At 42.5% G+C, this 27,892-nt stretch overlaps 1 protein-coding gene across 7 annotated transcripts in view; it reads right to left on the bottom strand.

Annotated features, from left to right (window-relative positions):
• Positions 1 to 11,339: 11,339 nt before the first annotated feature.
• The window catches only part of LOC147243478 (collagen alpha-1(XII) chain-like), an 86,784-nt gene continuing 70,231 nt past the window's right edge, over positions 11,340 to 27,892 (bottom strand). For 3 of the 7 annotated variants that reach the window (XM_086188604.1, XM_086188605.1, XM_086188608.1), the window contains 15 exons: positions 25,163 to 25,321; positions 24,556 to 24,633; positions 21,695 to 21,781; positions 20,771 to 20,824; positions 20,487 to 20,582; positions 18,689 to 18,742; positions 17,357 to 17,410; positions 17,208 to 17,261; positions 16,806 to 16,877; positions 16,691 to 16,726; positions 15,958 to 16,024; positions 15,679 to 15,864; positions 15,246 to 15,314; positions 14,592 to 14,762; positions 11,340 to 12,038 (listed from right to left, as the gene is read on the bottom strand). In XM_086188604.1, the coding sequence (XP_086044730.1) occupies positions 11,914 to 12,038; positions 14,592 to 14,762; positions 15,246 to 15,314; positions 15,679 to 15,864; positions 15,958 to 16,024; positions 16,691 to 16,726; positions 16,806 to 16,877; positions 17,208 to 17,261; positions 17,357 to 17,410; positions 18,689 to 18,742; positions 20,487 to 20,582; positions 20,771 to 20,824; positions 21,695 to 21,781; positions 24,556 to 24,633; positions 25,163 to 25,321 (1,362 nt within the window). In that variant the 3' untranslated portion in view covers positions 11,340 to 11,913. Of the gene's footprint in view, positions 13,774 to 14,591; positions 14,763 to 15,245; positions 15,315 to 15,678; positions 15,865 to 15,957; positions 16,025 to 16,690; positions 16,727 to 16,805; positions 16,878 to 17,207; positions 17,262 to 17,356; positions 17,411 to 18,688; positions 18,743 to 20,486; positions 20,583 to 20,770; positions 20,825 to 21,694; positions 21,782 to 24,555; positions 24,634 to 25,162; positions 25,322 to 27,892 lie in introns of all 7 variants that reach the window. The other 4 variants (XM_086188606.1, XM_086188607.1, XM_086188610.1 and 1 more) reach the window with 2 other exon arrangements.

Below are 27,892 nucleotides of genomic sequence, written 5' to 3'. Positions count from 1 at the left end.
CGGCTTCCTCCCACAGTCCAAAGACATGCAATTGGGGACTAGGCTGATTGAATACTCTAAATTGACCGTAGATATGAATGTGAGTGTGAATGGTTGTTCGTCTCTCTATGTCGGCCCTGCGATGGACTGGCGACCTGTCCAGGGTGAACCCCGCCTCTCACCCGTTGATGCTGGGATAGGCTCCACCCCCCCCCCCGCAACCCTTAATGTGTAGGAATAAGCGGAAGATGACGATGGATGGAGTCTAAAGTTGTTCTCAGTGTGTCTGCTGCTCTACTGATCAGTGACCAATGAGGGCAGGCTAAGGCTAAAGTTGGCAGCAGGCTCGTCTGTTATAACGGGACACGACAGTGAATTTAACACCAGTGGGATTGTGTCCTTAAATCTGGCAATGACATCATAAGACAGACATCTGGAAACTACAGTTTTCCTCACTGTTCTGTAGTCCAGTAGTACAAGTACAAGGTGATGAAGGGTTGGTCTGATAAAATATTACTGAATGTTCAACTTCAGCTCCACCTGTCAGGACGAGGTCGGGGGGAGGGGGGAGGGTTCACAGCCACTCTGATAGAAACAGTTGAGTCTGAACGTGAGATGAATGCAGGACCCAGACTGTCACTCCCAACATCCTCCTGAAATGATGACTTCATCTGTTTAAGAACTAAATGGGACATAAACTCTGAGGATCACATCAGAACTCAGGGTCTGGACCAGGAGGGCAGAACCAAAAAACTGATGGAAGCGGCTGTAGAGTTTCCAGGCTGAGACGACTGAGAATCACCCTTTGAATTGAATTAGAACTTGTTCTGGTTTGGGCTTTATTATTAGACTTGAGTCCAGAATGGCAGCAGCTCCACCTGCTGGGCTGGAGCCTGGAGGACTGGGAGGGTTAATGTGACTGGGAGGAGTGGATTCATTTAGACTAACATAGTGGTCGTTCCAGTGAGCCACAACAGGTCAATGTGGTAGTCAAATAATAATTCATGTACTAATCCAGCTTTGATGACAGAGATTGTATGTTCATCACTTCATAAATCTGAAAATATTTTCAGGTTGAATGGTCATAAAAAAATTCTTTTCAGCATGTTTGTAAGAATTAAATATTCATAAATAAGGATGTGAATTACATTCTTCCACTTTTCATGTCTAGCCATGCTTCTGTGTTTTTTTTGAGGAAAGTAATGAAAAAGTAGTGTCATCAGTAACCTAATCCTCTACACAGACAATCATATTGAAAAGAAAGATATTGCTTTCAAATTAAACCAGTAATATATAACTACATCTTGGCTGCCTAATCTTCAACTGAGAATATCATGCAATAAAACACCATCAGTGTTGAAATGTCAGACTGTGGTTTCCATGGGAGACATAAGCCAGTACATCCTGATGGTTTGAGGTCATATCTATCAACTTCCTGGATCAAGCTTTGGAGGATGAGTCATCACTAAAAGCTCATGAACTATGAAGAAGAAACTCATTCATCACAAAAAAAAGCTTCTCTGAAAGTGTGTAATGACTCACAGGACAAGGAAAGCGGTGATCAAACAACAGTTGTGTTCACATGTAGCACAGAGTCCAGGGACAAATAACATACCGAGTTACATGTAAAACACGCTACATGACATGAAAAGGGTCTTAAACTCACATTTTGAACAAGTCCATCTTTTATATTTAAATGCTTTTCTTTCAAGTGGGAAACATATTGTCAGGACAACTAGTCCAAGGGTTTTAGTTGGACCCAATAAGGCAAACAAGGCACAGAGAAAAGGAGCCGTTAACAGACAAGATTTATTCGGAACCAAAAACAAACTACAATAATAACCAAACAATTCCTAGGACTTCAACACAAAATCAGCCCTAAACTAAACAATCAACTACGCCGTGGCGAGCGAGTAGGACAAAACACACTAACCCTATGGAAAAACTAACTAAAGACGGAACCACTACGGGAACAATGCAAGAACCAAAACAACGCTACAAACTCAGAAACTAGATAAAAACAATGGAACAAACACAAGGAAACAAGGCAAGCGATCTAGAGACACAATGGAGAGATGGCTGGCGAGTCAGGCAAAGACCATGACAATCTGGCAGCAAGGCGACGCTGCCACGCTGCTTAAGAGCAGGGAGAGTAATGAGGGAGATGAGCCTCAGGTGCGCAGAGGGCCTGCTGCACCGCTAGGCCACACCTCCCCCGCAGAGTTAGGAGGAAAACAACAAAAAACATGAAACAAAAACACAAGCATACCTAACAAACACCCAACTCATAACACATATCAAATTAAAAAAATGGCAGTAAGACAAACGACAATGTTTTTTTTGTTTACCAGAATCTACAAATCCTTTAAAAAAAATTAAATATTAAAATTATAGGAAATACATCTCATTTGTGGCTTCAGGGTCCTAGAATAACTGGACACCGACCTAAAGCAGACACAACCACAATGGCATTTCAGAAACTGAGTCAGAAAAAACCTTAACATTTTCAAAGTTTGAAAACGACCTACTTCTGACAGCCTAGACACCACTGGTCCAACAGAGGGCTCACCTTCTTTTCTTCTCTCTCTCTTGTGTGTGTGTGTGTGTGTGTGTGTGTGTGTGTGTGTGTGTGTGTGTGTGTGTGTGTGTGTGTGTGTTGTTGTACAGTGACTTTGAATTGATCATCTTTAATCTGTCTGCTGGTTGTGAACTCCATTTCCCTGAGATCATTTTACAGGCAATAATGGTTGGAAAGACATGGATAGAAACAGGTTAGATACGCGTGTGACAACATCATACCCTTTTTTCCATTGAGATGCAGGACTTTGGCCTGAACAAGAATACACAGTCAGGAGACTTGGAGAAGGAAGTAACTGAGGTCGGTGGGTTAAGTGTGATGTGTAATTTGGAATTCATCCATTAGCTGAGATACATTGTGGAGGAAAGCATATATTTTTGGAAGCATGTATGAATTAGAAGCAGCTGTTTTCCTCTTATCCGTGGCTGTGACTTCATCATCTCTGCTGGTTAGAAAATATGGAAACAAGAATCTAATCACTTGAACCACACAATTTAGAGGCAAACCTGCTGTTTGTTGCATCCAGCAGGTTTGTGGTGTGTCCAGAAAATACAGCACAATTTTACTTTATGGAACAATAATGGGTTTTATTCTGAAACATTAGAACACATGACGGTAATATTTGTCATCTTAAGGACTTAAATCAGCAACTAACAGACAAATAATGCTGGCGATAAAAAGACCTCCCCAGAAATCTGTATATTAATGAATCAAAAATAATCTGCTGTAAATTTGTTGTGATGTTTTGTTTGTGTTTTTCAAATCAAAGATGTTTAAAAAGGTTTAATCTTAAAGCTCAACAATGAATTTCCTGACTTGTAAATGTTCTAGCTGTTTACTGCAGAACAACAGTGCAGCTGAGTTGATGGTTCCTTTAAGACCCACTGGAGGGTATAAACATGGCTGCTGGATGCTGTTGCCTCTGTGCACTCAATCTAGTCCCCTTATGTGAACTGATTGTGTGAAGTTCACCTGGTGCCTCTGCGCAGCTGAAAACAAACGATCACAAATGTTAATTATTTCTCTATTATCATGAATACTATTGTTAATACCGACACTTACACCGACCAAACCTGCTGATCCTGAAAACAGTTACAATTTGCGAACTGAACATTTCATAGTTCGACTGGGTAGAAGAGATAGTGCTCGACTGCTATAGTAAGCAAGCAGTTTTGCAGGTTTTTCTTATGCAGCTTCTGAAAGGGCGTTTGGTTTCATCTATTAACTATTAAGTAATGAAGCCTGTGTTTAAATGAATAGATTTATAATAACATGCAAATTATTCAAGTTTTTATTTGTCACATGCCTAAATGTACAGTTACAGTGGCAGTGACATGAAAGTGACTTCTGTGCAAGAGAAACCGAATATAAATATAACACAAGTATGTAAGAAAAATAATAAAAAAGTTAAAAATTATCAACCAGAATAGCTTAATGTGCTATTTATTTTCATCAGGATAGAGACAGCTGCTGCAGACAATATTCAAGACATGCACAGTACCTGACATTACCTGATCAACTCCTGCTCATCCACTACTGAGTGTCTGAAAGCTTAAAAGGAATTAGAGGTAATAAAAGGGCACCATCTGGCCTCAGGATCAATCTTATGATCTTAAGTTGACTGGCTAAAAATAGCAAGGTTACTGCTGGGAGGTCAAGGTCCTCTCAGCCAAGCTATGTAGGCAAGACAGCCCATGCAATCTGAGATGATGAGAGTAGGAAGCATTTAATTCTTTGTGTTTAAATAATAAGGTCAATGATCACATTATCACAAGGTCATGTGACCAAAAAATTGGAAACTCATTCAGATTGAGGGAGGTTTCTGCATTTAAGTCAAGTCAGTTTTATTAGTGTGTCACCAAACCCCGACCAAAGTTCTGTCCTGACTCTGTCCAAGTAGAGCAGGTCCAGCACCTCCCTCCTTCAATGAACCTCCACCCAACAATTCTCCATCAGCAGCACATCCTGCAACAGCAGCCACCAGAACCTTCCTTTACCAGCAGGAAGGTGGAGCAGATCCAGGATCAGTGGGGACGGAGAGAGAGCAGGAGAGCAGGACAGAGACAAAGACAGAGAATGGAGGAAGACAGGGAGACAGAAGGAAAGAGAGGGACAGAGATAAAGAGAGAGAGAAAGGAGGAGAGACTGATGGACAGAGACAAAGACAGAGAATGGAGGAAGACAGAGAGACAGAAGGAAAGAGAGGGACAGAGATAAAGAGGGAGAGAAAGGAGGAGAGACTGATGGACAGACGGGGACGTGAGCAGGTGGAGCTACGGGTGGCAGCTGGAGCCTCTTCAGGTCTGGAGCCTCCTCCAGCAGCACCAGGATCTGGGATGAGGGGAGAAGAAGAGGAGTTAGTAACACGTCTGAGGACAGGAGGAGGAGAGAGAAGCCCAGTGCATCATGGGAGATCCCAGCAGTCTGAGCCTATAGCAGCAGATCTAAGGGCCAGCCTAAGCAGTCCTGACTATAAGCCTGATCAACAAGGAAGGTTTTAAGTCTGCTCTTAAACCTAGAGAGGGGGTCCGGGTCCTGGACTGAAACTGGGAGACGGTTCCACAGGAGGGGAGCCTGATAGCTGAAGGCTCTGGCTCCCGTTCTACTTTTATAACTCTAGGAACCACAAATAACCATGCATCCTGGGAGTGAAGGGTTCTAGCTGGATCATAGGGGACTAGGAGCTCTGTCAGGGATGAAGGAGCCTGATTGTTGAGGACTTTGATGGTAGAAGAAGAATTTTAAATTCTGTTCTGAATCTGACAGGGAGCCATGCAGAGAAGCAGACCAGGAGAGACCTGGTCTCTGCTACCAGTTCTAGTCAACATGCGGCAGCAGCGTTCTGGACCAGCTGGAGAGTCTTTAGGGACTTATTAGTCCAGCCTGGTAGGAGGGAGGTGCAGTAATCCAGCCTGGAAGTGACAAAAGCAGGGACTAGTTTTTCTGCATCTTCTTGAGCCAGGATGTGTCTGATCTTAGCGATGTTACGTAGATGGAAGAAGGCGTCCTGGAGATTTGTTGAATGTGGGAGTTAAAGGGTCCTGTTCAAAGAGAACTCCGAGGTTCCTACGGTGGTGCTGGGGGCCAGGGTGGTGCCATCCAGGGTACCTGTCTCATCAGATCAGGTGGTCCTCAGGTGTTTGGGCCCAGCACAAGAACTTCAGTTGATCAGTTTAATAAAGGAAATGATGGTCCTCCATGTTTCCTGTCCTTCAGACAGGCCTCCAGTTCAGTCAGCTGGTTTGTTCCATGTGGATCATTGATGAGTTCAGCTGAGTGTCGTCTGCATAGCAGTGAACATTAATGGAGTGTTTCCTGATCATGTGACCGAGAGGAAGCAGGTACAGGGTGAAGAGGACTGGTCGAGCACAGACCCTTGTGGAACACCAGAACTGACTGTAGTGGTCTCAGAGGAACCATCATTAACTAGTACCAACTGAGATGACCTAGTAAATATGACCTGAACCAGTTTAGTGTGGTTCCTTTAATACAAGTGACAGGTTCCAGTCTCTGTAGAAGGATATGGTGGTCAATGGTATCAAAGCTGCACTGAGATCTAATCAGACCAGCACAGAGACCAGTCCCTCATCTGGTACCAGTAGGAGGTCACTGGTACCTTTGACTAGTTCTGTTTCTGTGCTAGGATGAACCTGGAACCTGACTGAATCCTCCAATCAGCTGTTGCTGTGGAGAAGTCACAGAGCTGTTTAGCAGCTGCTTTCTCCAGAACCTTGGAGAGAAAAGGAAGATGTGATGTTGGTCTGTAGTTGGTAGAACTTCTGGATCCAGGCTTGTTTTTGAGGAGGGTTTAATTCCTGCTTCTTTAAAGGACTGAGGGACGGAACCAGATACCAGCGCCACATTGATCATATCTAAGAGGGAGGGGCTAACGAGGGGAGAGAGTCTTGGAGCAGCTTAGTTGGGATGGGGTCTAGGAGACAGGTGGAGGTTTAGAGGAGGACATTATTGAACTGAGCTCATGAAGGCTGATGGGAGAAAAACTATCCAAGTGTGTGTCTGGTCCTCCAGCTGCCTCTAAGGTTCTGGGTTCTAGGGGCCATGTTGTCAGCTGATGGCAGCAGGAGAAGAAGTTTCTCTCTAATCAGGAGAATTTGGTCATGAAAGAAGTCCATGAACTCTTTGCTGCCCAGGGAAACAGGACTACTTGGTTCAGTAGAGCTGTGGCTCTCTGTCAGTCTGGCTCCAGGACTGAAGAGGAACCTGGGTTGTTCTTGTGTTCCTCTATTAGTGCTGAGTAGTCGGCTGCTCTGGTTCTACCAAGGGCTTTCTTCTAGGTTCTAAGGCCATCTTGCCAGACTACATGTGACTCCTCCAGTTTGGAGCAGCACCATCTTCTCTCCAGTTTCTGGTTTCTTGTTGAAGCTGTCAGGTTCCAGAACCGTACCAAGGTGCTTGTTTCCTTGGATTCATAGTTTTCTGTTTAGGTGAGCCAGTAGAGTCCAGAGTTGTTGCTAAGGTGCCTGCTGCTCTATGGATAAAATGATCAGTTTGGGAGGGACTAAGGTGGACAACAGCGCCCTCTGTTACAGTGGGACATGACACTGAATTTAGCACCAATGGAACCACTTCCTTAAATCCAGGTGTGGCCTGATCAGACTAACATCTGGAAACTACAGTTTTCCTGAGTGGAGTGTAGTTGATCAGTCCAAATTCCAAAGTGATTGATTGATGGTCTGATAAAAGCGTTCTGTGGAAACACAACTAGATGTTCAGCTTCAGTTCCCCATGTTAGGAGGAGGTGGAGGTGTGGTTGTGACAGCGTTTCTGTACTCATTTTTTAGTCTTAAAGCCAATAGTTATTCAAATTACTTGAACAGCTAATGACCATAACTTATTATATTAGTGAACTGACACTAGACACCATTAGGGTGACACTCTGAGAACAGCTGATCTGCGTTAGTTCAATCAACTCTGAGTATATTCGGCTTGAGCTAAGTGTGTGCATGATGCCAATAAAAAGCCATCATCAATGGAGCACCGATACTACGAGTCACTATGGCAACCGAAGCAACAAAAAAAACGCTCAACATACTTCACCCTGTGTGAGTTGGATATACTAGAGCGTGCATATGGCAAGTATAAGCACATATTTCAAAAGGAATGCAAAACAACTGCAGCAGCTAAGGAGAGACAATCAGCGTGGGAGACAACTGCTGTCCGAGTCAACGTGTAGGTTAATGCAGTATTCATGTAACATTTAACCGCACTGTCTTGTAATATTGCAGGTGAAAACAATGACATTCAGGTATTGAATGATATTTTGTTGTCTTTGCTCAGGTGGAATCTCACAGGTGTAAAACGCACTTGGGAGTAACTGAAAATGAAATATAAAAACATGATCCAAAAGGTGAGGCATGATTAGCTGACACCTATAGGCCCTTGGTTGTAACTCCTGTCAGTTGTAATCTTGTTTGACCTATCAAACAAAGTTAGATACGGATCATTCAGTCACCATTTCTTCATGTTGTAGGTGTGTCCAGTTTAGTAAATTAACAGGTGAGTTCTCCTCAGCCAGCAGAAAGAAGGCAGAGGCCTGCAAAATGGGTGGAGGGCCTCCACCAGCACCTGTGTGTGTGTGTGTGTATATACACACACACACACACACATATATATATATATATATATATATATATATATATATATATATATATAATTTATTTATTGGCATGTCTGTTTGGGATTTTCATTTGTCACAACAGTTACTGATGGTGTTATCTGCCTTGTTGAACCTCCTGCTTCAACAGAACTCCCTGGTGTTGTAAGTTCTAAATACTCCACAGATGTTGCCACATGTAGTTGGAACAGAACGCTTGTCTCCTTCATCAGGATGGTGATGAAGACACAGTGTCTGCTGCCAAGTAGAGGGATTCAGAGAGGCCTACACTGGTAGACTCTATATCTCCTAATATTGGATGTGGTAGCAAATGAGAGTTCTCTTTACATTCTTGTGCAGAAGTTGGAGTTTGACATGTACACTGAAGTGATGTGATTACATCATGAAAGAATTAAAAACCTGCACATTCTTATCCTTTTTAATAGAGTGTGTGTGCCCATTACAAGGTGGAGGGGCCATCAACCTCTGCACCATAGATTAACACTGAGATGTTCATGCTAAATATACCAGGTTCATGCTGCATGTAGAATTTAGTGTCATCCTTGTTTACAGTGAAGGACTTGTACAGACTGTATCAAATAAAGATGAAAAATAGACCAGGAAATGGTGTACTTGGAGCGACAGATTAGGAAGGCAGATCTCAAAATAGAAATATTGGAACATAAATTAAAGGTGGGTTCGTGGTCACATGTGAAATCTTTTAATTAATGGAACAATATGGACCTACGAATACGGACTCTTGCATGGAGGGTTGCACCAGGGAGGGCAGCATGTCGTGAACGTAGCACAGGATGAGTAGGACTCAAATGCAGGACACAGATCGGAGGGATCAGACAAGCGCGGTCTATTACTGGTAGAGGTCAGTACACGGACAATCAATAAACACAGGCAGAAGAATCCATAAAATGAGAGGCAAAAGGCGAGGTCAAAAACAAGCACGGTTCAGCTAATGGCTAGGCTATGAGAAGGAGTGCGGGAACCTGAGTACAAAACATCAACAAACTGGCAACGAGACAAGACACAAAAGGGGGAATATAAGAAGGACTCGAGGGGAGTGATGAGATACAGGTGTGGGAAACACAATCAGGGATCAGGTGCACGCAGATGGAGAGGGGGCAGACAGGAACCTGGAACAAAGATAGAGGTGAGTGATCACAAAATGAAACAGGAAGACAAGACATGAAAAGTGAGGGATAACATAAAATACATAACAGACGAAGGGTCATGACACAGCATGGGATGATGACCTCACTCCGCAATGGCCTCCCAACCTCCAGCATATCTCAGAAGATGAGCTACCATGGGATACAGAGCACAAAATAGAACTATTTCTGGCCGTATCTCTGGAACCGGAAGTTTCACCTACTTTGGAGTGGTACCTTTGTAAAGCTTTTGCTAAGATTATGCGGGATGAAACAACTTCCATCACACTGCAACCTTCCTGTGAGGAGCTAAGGGCATTGGAGGAGATGGGAGGGGGTCCCATCGGTAGGTTTTATCCCTATACCCCTAAGCCTAACACTAATGTTGATGTAATGGTTATATTACAAAATGTATGTTCAAAATTAGGCTAGAAAATGTATATATATGTCCATCCCATTTAATTTTAGCTTCATTTACATTTTTCTGATGGTTTTTATGTTTTCTTATATAGAATGTAGGATTGAAATACTATTTAATTACATGATCTGGCATATACAGGGTGAAAAACTTCGGACAAACAAGTTAAAAACTAAAATAAAACAACACAGTAAGGGGTATAAATACAGGGAGAGCAGGAGAGGCTTATTCTTGAATCAGCATTCGGAGAGCACACTTGCATTGACTGCAGTTTTTGTAGGCAATAAAGACAAAGTGAAATATGAATGATTTGTCTTTATTTGGCAATGGGTTAAAAGCGGGTGTTGTACAGTCTGTCCCGGACAGTTCTTCCATCCAGGACACCTGTATCATTGATGGGACGGTCTTCCTCCAGGTCATTCTTGTGATGGCAGGGTGTTTCTCTCCTCCAATTGTGGCAACAATACAGAGAACAACACACGCAGCTAAAATGCCACAAGCCCTCTCTGGGGTGACCCTGAGTTTACAGGAAATGGAACGGGGCTTTTAACGCGACTGTTGTCATTTCAACCTGTCTTCTAGTCTGGAGTCAACGCACCTGCACATTAATGCTGTGGTGACTTTCTGTTTACAGCCTCCTTCCTTTGAGGAGGAGCAGTGAAAGGAAAGTGTGTCGTCATTGCTGCAATCACATGAGGAAGCCCCAAAATACAACCTGATGCAAGTCAGAGGTTACAGCAGAACATCATGAACAGAATATGATTTCTTCAACAGAATGGTTGCTACCTCAGTCACCTGCAGTCCAGAGGAATTCTTCTTTAAATATCCTGACGGTTTTGTCCCCGGGGAACACTGCAAACATGTGGAGCGAGCGTTTGAGTGCAAGTGATACAGTCCTCACCGCTCTACAGACCGTCGCTTCCCTGTTTGCTGTGCATCGCCAATGTTATAAAGAAAACTGCCTAAAAAACAGAGCAGTGCAGATAATTTGCCTTTTAACTCAGAGCATGTCCGTGGAGGGTTAGGGTTAGGGTGACACCGCAAATGTTTAGCCGGAGAACGTTGCTGATAGTTGATGGAGCGAGATTAGAAACAGTACTGCTCGATTAAATATTCATCTGGCAATGACGATACATCGACCCAGGGTCTAAAAACTCTCTCCCAAAGCAAGGCTATGCAGATTATTTCTGCTTCAAAATCTATGGGCAGCCCGCGTCTTAACAACTCAGCAGGAGGGAGGAGACATGGATAAACCTCACCACCACCTAAAAACCTGCCAGCGAGCAGGTTGGGTTCAGTCACCGTCACAACAGACCCAGGGTTTAAGTCATCTCTTTCTGGAACTGAAAACTCAGAGTTTCCCTCATCTCAGGTTTAACAAACTCAGAGTTTCCACAATACCGCTTTCTTGAACAGACCCCTGCTCTAATTGTAAAGTGTCATGAGGTAACTACTTTTGTTGTTATTTGGCACCATACTAATGAAAATATCTTGGCGTGACCATCTGCCCCTACTCCACCTTTCATCCTGTCACTCAGATGAGCAACCACAACTCACAAAAAGACACAAATGTAAATTTTCAGTAGTTTTATTGAAAAATGCCTCTTCTGTTTTCAGAAATAAATAAGAAAATAAGGCTGTGGAATTCACAAACATGGAGCAGTGGCATTCTAACTGCATCCAATACTGAGAAACAGACAAGAATGACAACAACTATATTCTGGTTAAAGCAAAATGGCCTGTAACAAAAACACATACTAAATATACACCACAGACATGCAACTCCACCTTGGGTAAAATTAGCTGTGACGGAATAAAAGAAACTGATAAATATTATGTTTGGAGATACAAGAAGCTGTGTTTAACTGCTCCAAGGGGAAGGTGGCGGTTATATTCAACATGCTGGATGAACGGTGATGTTCCGACACAAACATTGAGTGCACTGTTCAACACTGCTGACAAACAACACTTCCAACAAACTCAATGCAAATATGTTACAAGCAGAAGACCCCCACCCACCCACCCCCACCTGCCACAGAAATGAATATTCACATACATTTGAAGGCATCAAGTCGAGGTGTCAAACCCCGCCTCTTCTGAGTATAATGTGCCCATTCTAACAACACACACAGGCTGAAAAGAAAGGAGGACGTGGCTCTTCTTATGATGTTAGCCCGTTCAACGCCTTTCTTGATAGTGATCTCTTTCGACGCCGGTTTAGCGAAAGCTCCTCCTCCTCAGGGGCCGGGACTACCTGGGTGTTGGTTTCGGATGGGTACCGTCCTGCTTGGAGATAGTTGGGCCAATTCAGCATGAGTGTGTAATATCTTTGGTCCTTGCATGCACTTATCTTTGGTTTCAGTTTGCTGTCAGGACTAGGACTACTTAATGTGTCTCAACACTGATTTGGTGGGTGTCCAAACATTTCCAGGTGGTCAAAGGTTGACTTGTGTGCTACTGCAGCCAAACTTAGTCCAGTCAATCAGAAACCTTAGAGGACATGAGTGTTGCACCAAAACAATCAACTTTGTCATTTATCTTCAATAATTTCAGAGGGAACCAGCAGCCTGTCATCAACAGCAACTACGTGCCTACGCCACTTGTGACTAAAAACTAGAATTAGTATGTTACAAAGAATTATTTAGTGTGGAAATTTTGGGGGCTCCAGGAAACACATTAAGTCAATTTATCATCTCCACACCTTATCCTGTGCAGGATGACGAGTATTAGGAGTCTATCCCAACTGTCATTGGGCGACTCAAGGCTACACACTCATTCATTCATTTGTTCATAATGTTTGCCAATACAACATAAAAACATTTTTAAAATTTCATGTCACATGCTGTAGCTGCTTTTATTAAAAGAAATGCTCTCTAAATGAGGAGCTAAATATCAGATTCCCAATGATTACTGACACATGAAGGTTGTTTCTCTGTTCAGTGTTTAGTCACAAGTGACTCCTCATCTTAGAATTCTTAACAAACAAGCGTTTCTGTAATTAGTGAGTCAACAGGTTCGAGTAAGAATCACTTCTACTGTTCTTATCAGGACAAAGAGCATAAATGTTAGCCTTAGGGTTACACGCAGTGGATATTGGTGCAACAGGCTGCAAGTTCTGGCCACTTTTTTAGGTACAATTGCAAGCAGCTGAGATGCGTCTACATTTAATCATTTTTTATATTGACTTTGTCAGAAGGGTAAAAACACAGCAATACCTATGTTCTATTCTACTTGGACACACCTCAGTTGGTTGAGCAATGCTTGATGATTTTTTGGGTGGGGGGGGGGGGTCATCCATGACACCCCTACTCCCAGATAGACACATGTATGAAACATGTATGAAAGTCAAGTTGCAACCTACAGCAGCTTACTTGGGACTCTAATAACTGTGATTCAGCCAAGCTACTCAGAGCTAAAAATGGAGATGTTTGGACCGGCAGGATGAGTCACACTTGTGGAAGGGAAGAAAGGAGTTGTTGATGTTGTTGTTGCTGTTGTTGTTGTTGTTGTTGTTGGCGTTATTCAGCAAGCAGCAGGCACAAGCTTTCACACTACAGATGTTAAACTACATTTAGTGGACTTGGTTCAAACTTCGTGGACACAGCACAGATTAGCTTATTTACACGTCACCTCGACACTGGAAGTTGCTGTTGTTGCTGCCGGTGACGCCGTGGCACTTTCACTGGTTTCTCTGTTACATGTCCACCTTTGTTAGTATTTGATTGTGTTGTTTGTTGTTGTCGATTGGCACATGCTCCTCCACGCAACTCTTTGTTTGGTCTTTGGCTTCAAGATGCAAACAGGCTGCTGCCACCACCGCTGCTGCTGCTGCTGGCTTTGTGAGTTGTTGTTAGTACCAGTTCCTGTTTTGTTGGAGTGTTGTTTTTCATCAAAACTGTGTTAATGGCTTCCTTTGGTGGCTATCCTCTAAACTGCTCTAGTCAAGTCAGTAAATGTTATAGGGCTTTCAGGAAGTCAGTGAAAGCAGCACAGGCGGCATAGAAAGTTTACTACGGTGAACCTGAAACAGGCCAAAGAGGAAGGAAGGTGTCAGTACGGCCAATCAACAACTTTCATATCACCACATGCAGGCATTTTGTGGACCTCAATCACTCAAACTCTTGACTTCTCAACATACTCAGAATAACACAATTTATTAAAGTGGTGAGATCGTACAATTTGATTGATTCAATGAAAATGTACTGAATTCTTAACGGTGCCTTGAAGTTGCTGTGCTGCAGTTAACTCATGAATTAGGTGCTTTTGAAACAAGGTCTCAAACTCAAACCTACTCTGGGATTACTACTGCTATATTTTTCATTGAAAACTAAATCAATATATCTTAAAAATTTCCCAAACAATTTCTATATGTTTTACCTACAGCAGTATATGACACGAGTCCACGCTCAAAAGGGAAGATGTGAATCTGCTGTAGCTGATCTCTGCTAACAAGCATGAGCATGAATCAACACTGTCAACTGTAACCACTAAAAGCCCTCATCATTTTGTCACTTTTCAGCTTCGAGTTTTACTGCAGAAATGATAATTGTGACACTTGTATTATTGTGAGACATCACCACATGCTTGCCTCTGCTGCTTCTCATTGGCCAATTTAGGCACAAAACTGTTCTGTCCCTTCAGCATTTGTTGATCTATTTTAGATGTGGTGCCTGGAGATGGCTGTGAAATTCACTGGGCCACATGTGACTTTGAGTTAAGTGAATGAAAGCTTGGTCCTCTGACATAACAAGAATGACATGCATTTCCCAAAATGTTGAGGTCTTCATTTTCAGCTACATTCCCAGTGGCAGGTTTGCTGAACAAATTCTTGCTACATACCAACATATCCTTGACCGTTGTAAGGAATTCCAACACACTGAGAGGAGTCGCAGTATCCAGCAGGTCCAGGGGGCCCTCGGACTCCAGCGTAACCAGGACGTCCAGGGGGGCCACGAGATCCAGCAGGGCCTGGTGGTCCTGGAGGTCCTGTCCTGCTTTCTCCTGGTGGACCTAAAAATCAAGACACATTAAAATAAGGTCACAGGATGAAAACAACAACAACAAGAGGCTCAGTAATGTTCTGTGGTGGTTGGGCAGCTTTCATTTTGACTTTCATCTAGAAGCAAAACTAATCATGAGCGAGGTCAAAAAAGTATGCAAAGTAAACACTTTGTCTTTTTTCAACAATGTTGCTGTAAGTAACAATGATTCCGTGGGTGGGTGAAAAAAAAAGGTTGGGAGGGAGATGAAAGTCTTTGTGTGCTATCAATCCATCACAGCTGTTGTTCCTTCCTTGGTCTGGTCAGACCATCCCAGAGTGGCGAAGGACTCAAAGGACTCTATAGCCTCGAACATGATGAAATCATGATTGTGAGATTTGATTTCCACTTGTTTCACTTCATTTCGGTGGACTTTGTTTTTCACTGGCTGATGCACTCAGGACAGCTCAGACATCCAAGTTTAAACAGTTGAACCACAACACTTGAAACATACCAGCAGGCCCCCGCGGTCCTTTCTGTCCAACTCCTGCCACCCCTCGCTCACCCTTCTCTCCTGCAGGACCTGAAGGCAACAAATAGTCACATTCTATGTATCCAGGACACAACAACATTCTTCAACAGGTTTGAGCTGGTCACTATGGAGCATTTTGACAGTAGAACTCAAATGGAAAAAGTAAACTTTTTTATATGTGCTTATATCATTTGCAGTAACAGAGGCACATTCAGGGGTTAAGAGATCATTTTCATCAACATCATATTTAAACAACTTCCATTTTGAAGACTAAAGTACATATGAATAGTTCATGTTCATCAAATACTGTTTAGCAGCTTCACCATCTTGACTTGTTACGCTCTAACTGATGAGTCCAAGTAGGATATATCTCAGTTTCAAATGTACTTGATGTATAGACCTGAAGGAGTCATACCTCTCTCTCCTGGCTGTCCAGGTAAACCTGGACTTCCGGGGAAGCCATTGGCTCCTGTGGGACCCAGCTCTCCACGAGGTCCTTGTCTACCTGGAGGTCCAGCAGGTCCTGGAGGGCCGGGGTTATTGCTGCGGTAGTTGCCATTGGGGATCTGATTCAGCAACGTGTTGACACGAGTCATTTGTGCTGCAAGGGCAGAGGATCAAAGGGTAAAAAAAAAACACTATGTTTGCGGTTTCTAATGATTTCAAAGACAGAACAGAAAAAAATAAAACATACCAGACACAAGCTGCTCGCAAACTTGTCTGGCAATGGATCGCATCATGTTCTGAGGAGCGAAATCACCCTGCACCACACCAAGGATTGATATGAGATATTAGAACAGAAATATTTCATCCAAAGTGACTTTACAGTTGAACTCAAGAGATTTTTCAGTCCATATCTATCGTTCTTCAAGGAAACCTTCATAATTTCCACCTTTATTTGATTTTTCTACAGTTATCACCATCTGCACTCGTGGCTCGCTCCAAGCTATCGTGTTTGTATATGTGACACACATCAACAACCGTGAACAGAAAGCTTGTTTCATTCCTGATTCATCATGAAGTAATAGTTACATTTATACTCATGGTAATGACAGATGTTGATGGTGCCACCAAACAAGGCTGCTGGGTAACTAAAATTTTGGTTCATTTCTTCTTTGAATGCGTTCAGAAGAAACTTTTTTTTTAGTCTACCATTGACATTGAGATTGGCCTCACTGAGGACTCTGATTTACTTTGCCTGCCTAAATGTCTGATAAAGGTGAATGACCAAATATGAGAGCCTTCCAACATGCACTGGATGAATCGAAAACATTAACTTGTTTTTCTAAACACTCCCAATGTATCAATTCTCGTAAACTTGCCAAACTTCTTTCTTGAAAGATAAAAATAGACCTGCAAGGAACTTCATGGCAAGTAAAACCCCATCAAAGCTTGAGGATGAAATGCAAATGTTCAGGTTCACTCACCCTCTCTCCCTTGTCTCCCTTTGGACCAACAGCACCCTAAAAACAGAGAATCAAAACAGTTTCTCGGGGAAACAGTTTAACTGGGATGGTGACATACACTGATGATGACACTTACAGGAGGACCTGAGTGACCAGGATTTCCTGGTTTTCCTTCTGGACCTGCTGCTCCAGGTGATCCCTGGGGTCCCTGCAAGGGGGAAATGACCAGATTCGAGCCACACAACTAACTTTTACAGCTCAAAGGCAAAACAACTACAAACATGTCCGCATTTATTGATGCACGAGGAACATTCTGTAAACTGGTACACCTGAACAGACAGATTGAGAGATAGAAAATAAATGTTCATTGTGTGACAAAGTCACATATGTGCTCTCAAAATGTGTTGTCTCTGCTTAATCTTATGATGGGGTAGCCCTGTGCTAGCCTCTCTCCAGAGATAGATTTACATCCATTGGCCATCTTCTGCTCTCTTCAGGATAATTTCTTTAGCAAAATATTTTAACAGTTCCTCCTCACCATGGGCCCTGCTGGGCCTCTGGGTCCAGCTGGTCCATCCTTTCCTTGAGGGCCCTGGAATTAGAAGATCCAAGTTGAAATCAGAATTGTCCATGTTGAAAGAATTTTGAGTACATTGCTGCCACTGAACCTACCACGCTGGCACTCACCTTCACTCCAGCTTGTCCGATGGGTCCGATAGCTCCAGGAGGCCCAGGTGAACCCTACAAACACAAAAAAGGCTGCTCATATCTTCGGTTTGACTGGTGGATTCGTGCGTGGCAAAGAGTAAAGCTCCTCTGGTCTTTGATGCATCAGCAGAAGATTTACTGGGAACGTAATATCTTCCAGATCCTTTTTATTGGCCCGCTGCTCTGCTAGTCATTATATGCATGTTGTTGTGGTCACCTGCAGCCGAGCGGCTCCACCAACACCTCCAGACTATAATGACTTACTGTTGTCCACATGATCAGGACACTGTGAACTCATCTTACTTCCACTAACAATCTTATGGAAGCCAGGGTGGCACCATCATGAGCTGGTCTGGTCAAAGGTTTTTCTGCATGCCTTCTGATTGATGGCTTAACTGACAGGATCAATCAAGAAGCTGGAGTTTGGCGCTGAATTGTGATGCATCCACATGGTGTCAGACAGAAGACAGTTGCCCTGAACAAAGACACTGTTGGAGAGTCACTTAGTTTAAGATTGCTTTTTACTGCAGGTTCCACAATCGCAAGAGAAGTCTCTGTTTAATGTCCATGTAGGGACGGACAGACATCAAAAAACACCATGCCACAGGTCAAAGAGGGAGGCAGCACCAATAAACACACGCAGCAAGCTTTTCTTTCACTCTCCAGCATCGAGGGGTCTTTTGTCTTGTCATGAATCTAATCTAAGTTGGTATCAGACCTTTTCATCAACTTTATGATGTTTATCTATTCACAACACACCTGGACATTTCATTTTCCCTCAATGGGGCTTTTAAGACTCCAGTAAAATTGAAAAGCTTTGAAGTGAATGCTTTGACCAGCGTGTCTTACCACTCTGTAAAACAGATATGAGGGTCTTCAATGTAGAAAGAAATCATCATGCCACCTGGTATTTTTCCCTCAGTTTCCTCATGAACTCTTTGCCCACCAACATTTTTTGAACACCTATACTCATTTCTCAAGACCCCAAAAATATATGGACTAAGATATACTGTATTCTGTCAAAACAATTACAACACAGATCACTGGAAAATGTTATCAATTTCAGGGAAGGAGATAATAAGAATTCTGGATATCTTCAAATTCTCCTGGATAAAAGAGCTTTCAGGAATGTGACTCATTTTTGGCACATTCTGTTTAACATCAAGAAGAACTTTAATTTGATAGTAATATATTCAAAATGCTGCCCCTGAGCACCAAACTCCCTTTTTTCCCAGCTGAAAAAGTGTCTCCACCAGACGAGATGTCCAATTGTGAATTATTCCTGTTCCCTGATTAAAGGCTGCAACTTACTTTCTGTCCAGGGAGGCCAGAGTCACCGGGTTCTCCCTTCGGTCCAGGGCGCCCCTGCAGACAAAAGACATGAATCAAACTGTTAGTCCAGATCAAATGAAAAAGGAACTGTGAATGTATGAGGATGTTAGATTGTCTGATCCACATCAATACATCCCCACCTTTCCACCTGAATCCATTTGTTCAAACCTGATGATACTCTCCAGTGACATAGAAAACAGTCACGAAGGTTCAGATAACCTTAATACAACCACATAGCATTCACTATGCACGTGCTTACTCTAAAGACTTCCATAATCACCGTACAGTTGGGGAAGGTGGGCTTTGGCACTGACATGTGCCCAGGCGGCAGTCACACATGCAACGAAGGTCAGCAGACAGAGAAAAAAAAAATCCAGATACGGAGACGTGAAATGAGAAAAAATATGAGAAAATCCCATGTAGCTCTCACCTGCTGCTTGCTCACTTTATGTTTAACTACAGTTTAAAGGGCAAACTTGTCAACTGTGAGTGTGTATTGGGAGTTTACTTTCACTCCCATCCCACTCTTGTGATGAAATATAAGGCAATCAGGCCAAGAGTGGATACGCTCCAACATCAACTACCCTCACATTGTAACATCAGCTAATATCTAACTTGGGCCAACACCCTCTAAAATGAACTAACATGAAAAAATAGGACCTAACATGAGCTTCCATCCCCTAACATGAACTAACTATATACATACATATATATCATATATATATATACAGTATGTATGTATGATATATATGTATGTATATGTAAGCCAACAACCACTAACATTAACACAAACATAACTTCAAATGGGCTCAAGTGGTAATATAAGCTAATATGTGAGCTATCACATTAAAGACTAATGGTGTTTGTTCAGCCAGAGTGGCTGTGGTTTGTTTAGGCAGCTGCGTCAATTTTATTACAAGTGTTTTTTTCTGTATCATCCAGTGTCTGATGAACCAGAGTCCATGTTTGACCTTCAGGGTTTGACCAAAGTCAAACTAAGAAGCTGCCATTACATTTCCTCTAATCACTCCATCAGATTTGTATGCTCAAAGTCGCACAAGTTTTGTGTTTTCAAGATAGGCCTCTTTATACAGTACCTGCCACTGAATTGCATTTTTGCACTCTTCAACTGTTTAATTGAAATATGTGTCATCAGGGTCATTTAAAAGGTCAGAGGTTAGAAAGCCTTGCACAATCTACAGATTGTAAAGCCTTTTGTGATTTAATTCAATTTAAATGTTATGCTGGATACCCTCAGGTGGTTAATGGTTGTAATCTCTGAAATCAGTTGAGGAGCAACTTTCTTTGCCTCGGACTTTGCCTCAAAGGCCTAATCAGGACTGTTCTTCCTTCTGACGAGTGAACACACCGTAAGTAAACATGGCACAGGAAGTGACTTGGATTTAGTTTAACTCCTATTTGCTTCTCTATCAAATGATTGAATACATACAAGAGAATGTGAGCAGAATGAAAGTGGAAAGCTTGATTTAGCTAGTTTCCATGGCTGTCTGTCCTTTCTGGAAACAACACAGGGACATTTATCACTTTAATCCCATCTCTCAGACGGAAGTCAAAACTGATTTATGATCCTTCACTGCTGTTGACTTCTCAGTTCTTTTTAGCATCACTTCTCTACATCAGACAGAAGAATGTGAGTCTCTGCCACAGCTTCTCCGTTTGTCAACTTGCCGCTTAATAAATCTCAAGATAATCCTCACAGGATTTAGATTTAATTGCACAAAATGCATCCAGGGAAGAGAGTGTGTTTGTGACTTACAGCCTCTCCTGGAATCGACAGGCCACTGGGTCCTTGAGGACCAGGCAAACCCATGGGCCCAGGAGGTCCCCCATCACCCCTTGGACCAATTGGTCCCTACAAATGAATGAAGGAAAGGTTGTCATAAATCATTTCCTCACAGAACCAACTTAATGACAGTTCAAGAAATGCTACTCTGGGAGAGATGAGGATGGGCATATATGGAATGAAGACATCCAAACTGATTGTAATCAGATGTGCATATTGTCTTCATCCAGTCAAGATGAATGAGGAACAAGACTTACAGCAGGCCCAGCCTCTCCCCTTTCACCTCGGGGTCCTTTGGGGCCGGGGGCACCCTGGAGGGGTGAGAAACATTTGTAATGTAAAACTTTCATAAAACTTACAGCTGATTTGTCCTGATAAAACCACAGTTTTTAAGACTTGGCAAGATATCGCTGATCGGTCCACTGACGCTCCTGCAATCAACCACCACTCAACTCTGGCATCTGTCATTCCCAAATCACATGACGCTGCAGTGGTCTGAATCACCTCTTATCAGCAGTCGTGGGAGCATCGCGCCTAGGCAGACCCGCTCATCTGGTTGTTATTAAGCTGCAGGCTTCACAACACACTGCAGAGGTGCCAACATCGACAAGTGACAGGGACATCTCTATTTAGCTAGTTTTATTTATGTATTTAGATCATATTGGATATTTATTTCAATCTCTTTTTTAATTGTGTGTTTGTCTTTTAATGTAAAGCACTGTGATTTTATATCTGTGAAAGGTGCTGTATAAACAGACTTTACTTACTTACTTACCGAGCGGTCAGGATTAAGGGCCCTGCTCATAAGGCTGGACACCCAGGTTTGTTGAGGGAATTGAACCAGTGAAAGTAAAAGCAAAGTAAATATGAACCATTTTTAAATCCTGAACTGTAAAGAAATAGTCTTGGGAAGTGTGTAGAGTAAAGTGGACTTGAGTTACCACTTAAATTAAATCAAATTTAACTCCTGACTGATGAAGTAAATAAATTCTCATTTAGAGCTTCACATTTCCTGACAGATATTTGTTGTTATTTAGAAGTTTTCTTGTGAATTCCACATGGACGTTTTATGCTATGAGTGTTTTTTTTTTAACTGAGTTCAAGCCCCTCTGCTTCAAAGGAAGTGCAAGCTACAACTGACAGGAGATGTAATAACTCCAGAAACATGTATTGGGACTTACCACAGGCCCCTGAGGCCCTGGGAGCCCATTGCCTGCCGATGTGCAGGTGCAGGAGTTGGGCAGGGATGGACACTTTAGTTCGTCTCTCTGTGAGTCACCAACAACACAAACAAAGACAAGGGCTGAACTAGACACCTCTCACAATATTTCCTGACAGCTCATCACTCAGAGGTTCAAATTTCTGACAAAAGAGACAAAACACAGAACTACAATCTGTGATGAAGAGAAGTTTTCTGGACTGAAAACTTCAGGACAAATCTGGAGGCAATGTGACAAAAAGATGAATCAGGTATTTGATGTATCTAAAAATTTCTGGATAGAAAACATGGGCTTTTTAAGGACAGCAGGAAGAGGAGCCTGTTAGCATCTTGTCAGATACCAAGAACTCTTAGTGGCACAAATCCATCATAAACCTCTGATGTCACATCACATCACACACTTCTGATCAAAATCTTCAGCTGCTGTGTGACGCCCCTGCACAGCCTGGAGCTCCATTGTTCCACTGGAGGAAAAAGCACCCAGATCATGATGGCACCCCCCACTGTGCCGCGTAGGACACATCTCAGGTGGCATCTCCTCGCCATGCCAGTGACATTGGAAGCCATCACGACCTTCAAGGTTACGTTTTTTTTCTCGTCAGAGAATAAAACTTTCTTCCACCTTTGAAAGTCCCATGTTTGGTGCTGCTTTGCAAAGTCCAAAGGGGCAAGTTTGAAGGAGGCGTGGCCTTTGAAGAGGTTTTTTGTTGTTGAAGCCCCTCCCCCTCTGATGCCATCTGATGGTTATTGGGCTGCACCGGTAATGGCCTTCATCTGGGACGAGGATCATTCCGTGTCTTGACGGACAGACAAACGGATGCTCCGGCTCAGCGCCGGTGAGATTTTTTGGGTCTACAACTTGAGTCTCTTGTTCCGTGACCCTCAGGATCTTTCAAGAAATGTCAAATGACCGTCCTACTGCGTCCGACCTCAGCAGCGATGGCTCGTTGTTGCTGCAGCTCAACGATCCAGCACCTCCAGAGACAGTCAGCTTTGCTGCCATCAGGAGATCTTGACGGTGTGAAGACAGGGAATGACTCGGAATCCAAATGTTTGCAGAGATTTGGGCTTTTAGAGGCTGTGGTCTTAACCCTTTGATCAGCTGATCACAGCCTGTTTCAGTTCAATCGTTGTTGTCAATCAATCGCCTGCTCACAACTTTCGCTCTCTTGTTCCCATTTCTTCTTTCTGCATTTTGAAGCTCTTCTTAGAACCTTCCTGAGATCCAACAGGGCAAAATGCAAATTCATGCAATTTTGGAGCCGGTCTTAAGATTTTGATCAGGAGTGTACTTTATCCACCTCTGCTGATATGCCATGGTTCATACATCAGTCACAGCCATATAAACCCAGCGTGGGAAAACCTGTATTAATAAAACTTAAACATCAATCAATTAATATACTCGAACAGATGAGAATAGTCATGTCTAATCATCCAACTATGATTCTTGGTTTTTGGATTTGAAAAACGCTTCAGAAGTTAATTAATGACACAAAGACTGATGCAGGACATACATACAGGACTTTTTTTTTTATCTTTTCACTTTGGAGGACATTTCCACACTCATAGTTTGGGTCATTTAAGGAATCACCAGTTGAACAGCTGAGATTACCAATCTGCTTGTTGCATCCCTGGAGATCTCAGATGGAACTGAAGTGAGAAGTTGTCCGATTAAGGAATACCAGACACAGCACCTCACAAACCTTCCTTGCTCTCTTGAGAACCTCCAGCGACTTGCTCACGTGGCTACTGACTGTACACGTCAGGCCAAAGTCTGTCACACTGATTATTGGAAGGGCGTCTTTCAAACAACCTTGGACTCATGTTAAAACCTGTGGCCACAATTAAGAATTTGATCTTCACATTTCACTCAGTTTGATTTGAGACATCCATAAGTAGATAATCAATATATTCATATGACAGTTGATTAGCTGTCTACAATCATGCAGTCACTACATCTGCTCTACAGAGCCTACATGTCCTTCATGTCTCGTACTTGTGACATGATAGTGTCCATGGCAGCTGCCTCACTTCATACCGTATATATTTGAATGCTATATTTGTGTTATATTTCCACGTATATATATCCCACCAGGTCACTGCTCCTTTGGGTTTGGATGCCAGATTAATGGCTTTTGTTGCCTCATCAACAGTGTCTTTTGTTGGATTATTACATGAATTTTTGAACTTTGGACAAATCTGAGTCCCTGACTGTTGGACATCAACTGTCACATTTACATTTTCATTTTTTAAAAATCTTATCTCTCAGGCCATACCCAGTGTATTCAACTTCAGTTATTCTGTTCCTAGCTGTCCCATCACTACCGGTGTGTTACAGGGCTCTGTCCTGGGGCCCCTTGTCTTCATCATTACACGCCCCTTGGAAGTATTTTCCATAAATAAAACACCCAGGCATTAACTGAGACCATTAGCCTGTTCTATACTTACATACCTAACCCTTAACCACGAATAGTAACATACCTAAACATGTCTAACCCTTAACCATGAATAGTAACATACCTAAACATGCCTAAACTTTAACCATGAATACTAACATACCTAAACATACCAAGCCCTGAACCCTGAACCCCAAAAACCTGCGGGCAGAATGAAAAACACTTTGTTTTTCCAAATTACTCTGATGATTTACAATTACAAAGTTGTAAAAAAAACTGACCTTACTGTGACATGGTCAATTTTCTGTTGGCCAATGAATCATATGACATTTATCTCAGTCAAGAAATTCAGCATGAGATCTTTGACCATTTAGGTTTCACATGTGTAAAATACAGGTGTTGTACCATGGAGCAGCGGCTCTCTTACCATTGATGGAAGGTCACAACACCTGTCCCTGCTGGTCCACGCCAAGCTGCACACAATGTCAAACATCTGGAGCTGGAACTGTATAGGTAAGTTAGACAGTGTTGATGTACAATTGTCTCTGAAATGTCTTTTATACATTCCAGGAAACACATTCAGTGTAGATATCAAAATTGTTTGGAAAGAAGGCCGAAGTAACCAAAACAGAAAAGTAAAAGTAAAAGAGACATAATAAAAGATCTATCTATCTAAAAATCTAAGAATAAGAGTCAAAGTGCTCTGGTCTCTGGTTAGTCTCTGACCTGAAAATGTCCATATGAGAGCTGTCTTGACGTTGTGTCATTTTGTTTCTTTGCTGCTCCTCCTGCGGGAGCTCTTTGCTAACACTGTGGCACAGCCCATTGATTTGACAAATGGATTTAAGTTACTCAATCTCCAAATAAATCTTGAAATTTCCTTCCTTTTTATACTGTTAAATTTCTAAGCTCACAAAATTTCTGCATGTTTCAATGCTGCAGATGCCTTTTCATTGAATTCTGTGTTATTATTGTCAGGTCTGAAAAGTATTTACAGCCATAAAATAACATCTTCTTCTCATGTGTACACTCACAGTTGCTGATTCTCCTTTGGAACTGATCGACTTGGACATCTTGCCCAGGACCTGGTAGCCATCGCTCGATGTGTTTCCAGCAGCCTTGATCTCTTTTTCCGCCACTTCTTGGCAGTCAACATTTAGTCTGACTTCAGTGGATGAAACCAGGATGTGGAGCTTCAGAGGAGAAGGTGGGAAAGAGAAAAGAGAAATTTTATTGGCACAATCTTTCTCTACATTTTAGTCTTTTGTCTGGAGTCAATCACTTGGAGGTTACTCGAAGTCTGAAACTTGGGGGGGGGGGCTATTTGGTTGTTCGTAGTTTTGATTAAAAAAAACTGCAGTCATGTAAAAGTTCACCGACCATTTTTCAATCATTCAGAAGAAGAGGCAGAGCTCCTCACAGAGAAACAACAATGCTTCAGGAATTAGGAAATTACAGTTTGGATCAAAAATTTTAAAAAGAGTAAAAATTCATACATGTTAAAGTAATTTTCTATGATTTACTCCTCTTTCAGATGCCAACTATAAAAACTTTATACACACCTTTACCTTTCCCTACAAGGAGACTTTTTTAAGGCTACTTCTGGTAGTTTGATGTAAAGAGTTGCAATCAGAAGACTTGAAATATTTTTTGTTAAACAACTCTTATCAAGTTTAACCAGATATTAAACATTCTTCTCTTTTTGCCCAAATCACAGTTTCAGCAGAAAATACATTCTGGAAGCAGAAGCTCCAAAAAACCCCTCCATCCATCTCTATAGATGGCATTTTGAGGCAAAGCACCGCTGTAAAATCTCTGGAGCAGCCTTGCATTCATCTCTGTTGCACACTCAACAACAGCTCTCCCTCGCCACATTTCCTCATGATGTCATTTTGCGGTGAGCCATGAGAGCTGCCTTAACTACAACTTTTTCTCAAAGTTGGCCCCTCAGAGGCAGCAGCCGGCCAGAGCGAGCCCAGCTGTGAGAGGGCTGAGAACTACGTAGCCACTGATGGGCCTCTGGCAGTCGCAGCTCATATTCAGTCAGCATCTAGGAACTCTAGATGTTTGACAGAAGTCTGAGACTTTGCAACTGGCGGAAACATTGAGACACCCAGGGACGGAAGCGCAGCAGAGTTTCACCACTTTACCATTGAGATTGCAGGCTCTTATCCGAAGTTGAGCAGCTTTCAAGGAGTCAGCAAGCCCTGATAAAGCTCTGGTGTTTCACTTTGGCTTGTATAAAGGTCCAGTGAGTTGCTTGTTAAAACGCTCTGTGTCACTCTTACTTGTTTAATAGTTCAGTGTGTTGCTGTCAGTTTTGTAAAGCTGTAGTGAGCAGGATTTAAAATGGACTTGTCAGAGAGGGAATATAATGTTCTGGAATATAACGTGAACAAGTCAGGTGCACAGAAATGTTTCACTGAGACAGAGGAAAACGTTGGATGTGATAATAACTTCCATCGAAACTTTTAAAGATCCAAGGCTGCTTTGTAAAAGTAAACAGACAATTTTGAATATGCGCTAAAGAGTAATATCAGGATGTTGCTCCTGTGACAATGAGGAGCTATGCTATGCTAGCAAGGCACTATCACTGCCCACAGGTACCATGGTGGATCAGGTTTCCTCTGCAGTGGACTAACAGACAGCATATCGATGTGAGGTGATGTCTGAATAAAAACCAGGAGACCATCGACCACTATGGAGGACTCACAAAGCCCTGGCTGAAACCCATCAGTTATTTGGCGAGCAAAGAGAGTTTATCTCAACTGAAAGCTCTCTTTGTGCATGAGGACTCATTTGTGTACACTGGAATGACTACAGAGCAGCTCTTTTTTTACTTTTCTGCTTGATAAATTGTCTCTTCATATTTTCCTAATCGGGAGATCTGGGCTTTGATGCTGCTAGTTATAGACATGGTGTTTTAAATTCCTCTGTTCACAGCAGCTGCAGTTGTCTGATGAATTGTGTGAATCCCTCTTGGGATGGCATGTGGCTATATATATATATATATATATATATATATATATATATATATATATATATATATATATATATATATATGTGTGTGTGTGTGTGTGTGTGTGTGTGTACCCCTGAAGTCTCTGTCCAGAAGAGCTCAGTCTAGTCTGTTCCTAGGAAGGAGTTCCACTGATAACCCGTGGTATTCCTTGTCTTTATATGGTGCCAAAAATAAAGTAACAGTTGAAGCAGTCATTCTGTATTCCCTTATTCCCTCTGACCCCCCCCCCCCCCAACCTAATTCTGACATTTGAAGGTAGTGTGAGGAGAACGACAGTAATCTATAGCTTCACAACAACATGTCACTGAACACTCCACTCTGGTCCATAATATGCTATGCTACACTAACCTGCCAACTATAAATTACCATGCCTTCTACTCTAAAAGTGATAGATTTACTTCACGTCAGGCTAAAATAATCCTCTGAAACTGGGACACACTGTTCCTTCCTATTATAGATGGATCACCACCATCTGTATTTCTGTTATTCAGATGCTAAGAAACCCTCCACAACAAACTGGACCCCATGTAGGGGGTATTTGGGCAGGAGGTGGCGAGTGAAGGCATCAGACACAGTGATGAGGCTGACCCTGACATCTTTGACTCGACCATTCACTTCACAGGAACACCGGGAGAGCATCACCACACGACAAGCTTCTGAATCTCCACTTTTAGCCACAAAGACATTCTCATGTCCACCCTGCAGCTGTGACTTAACAGCAGTTTTATGGCAGAGCATGACC

Source organism: Aulostomus chinensis, chromosome 20 (assembly GCF_037954235.1).
Source record: "Aulostomus chinensis isolate RoL2024-O1b breed Wild chromosome 20, RoL_Achi_v1.0, whole genome shotgun sequence".
Lineage (NCBI taxonomy): Eukaryota > Metazoa > Chordata > Actinopteri > Syngnathiformes > Aulostomidae > Aulostomus > Aulostomus chinensis.
Note: the sequence above shows the minus strand (reverse complement) of the source record. Positions and strands in the feature narration are given on the sequence as shown.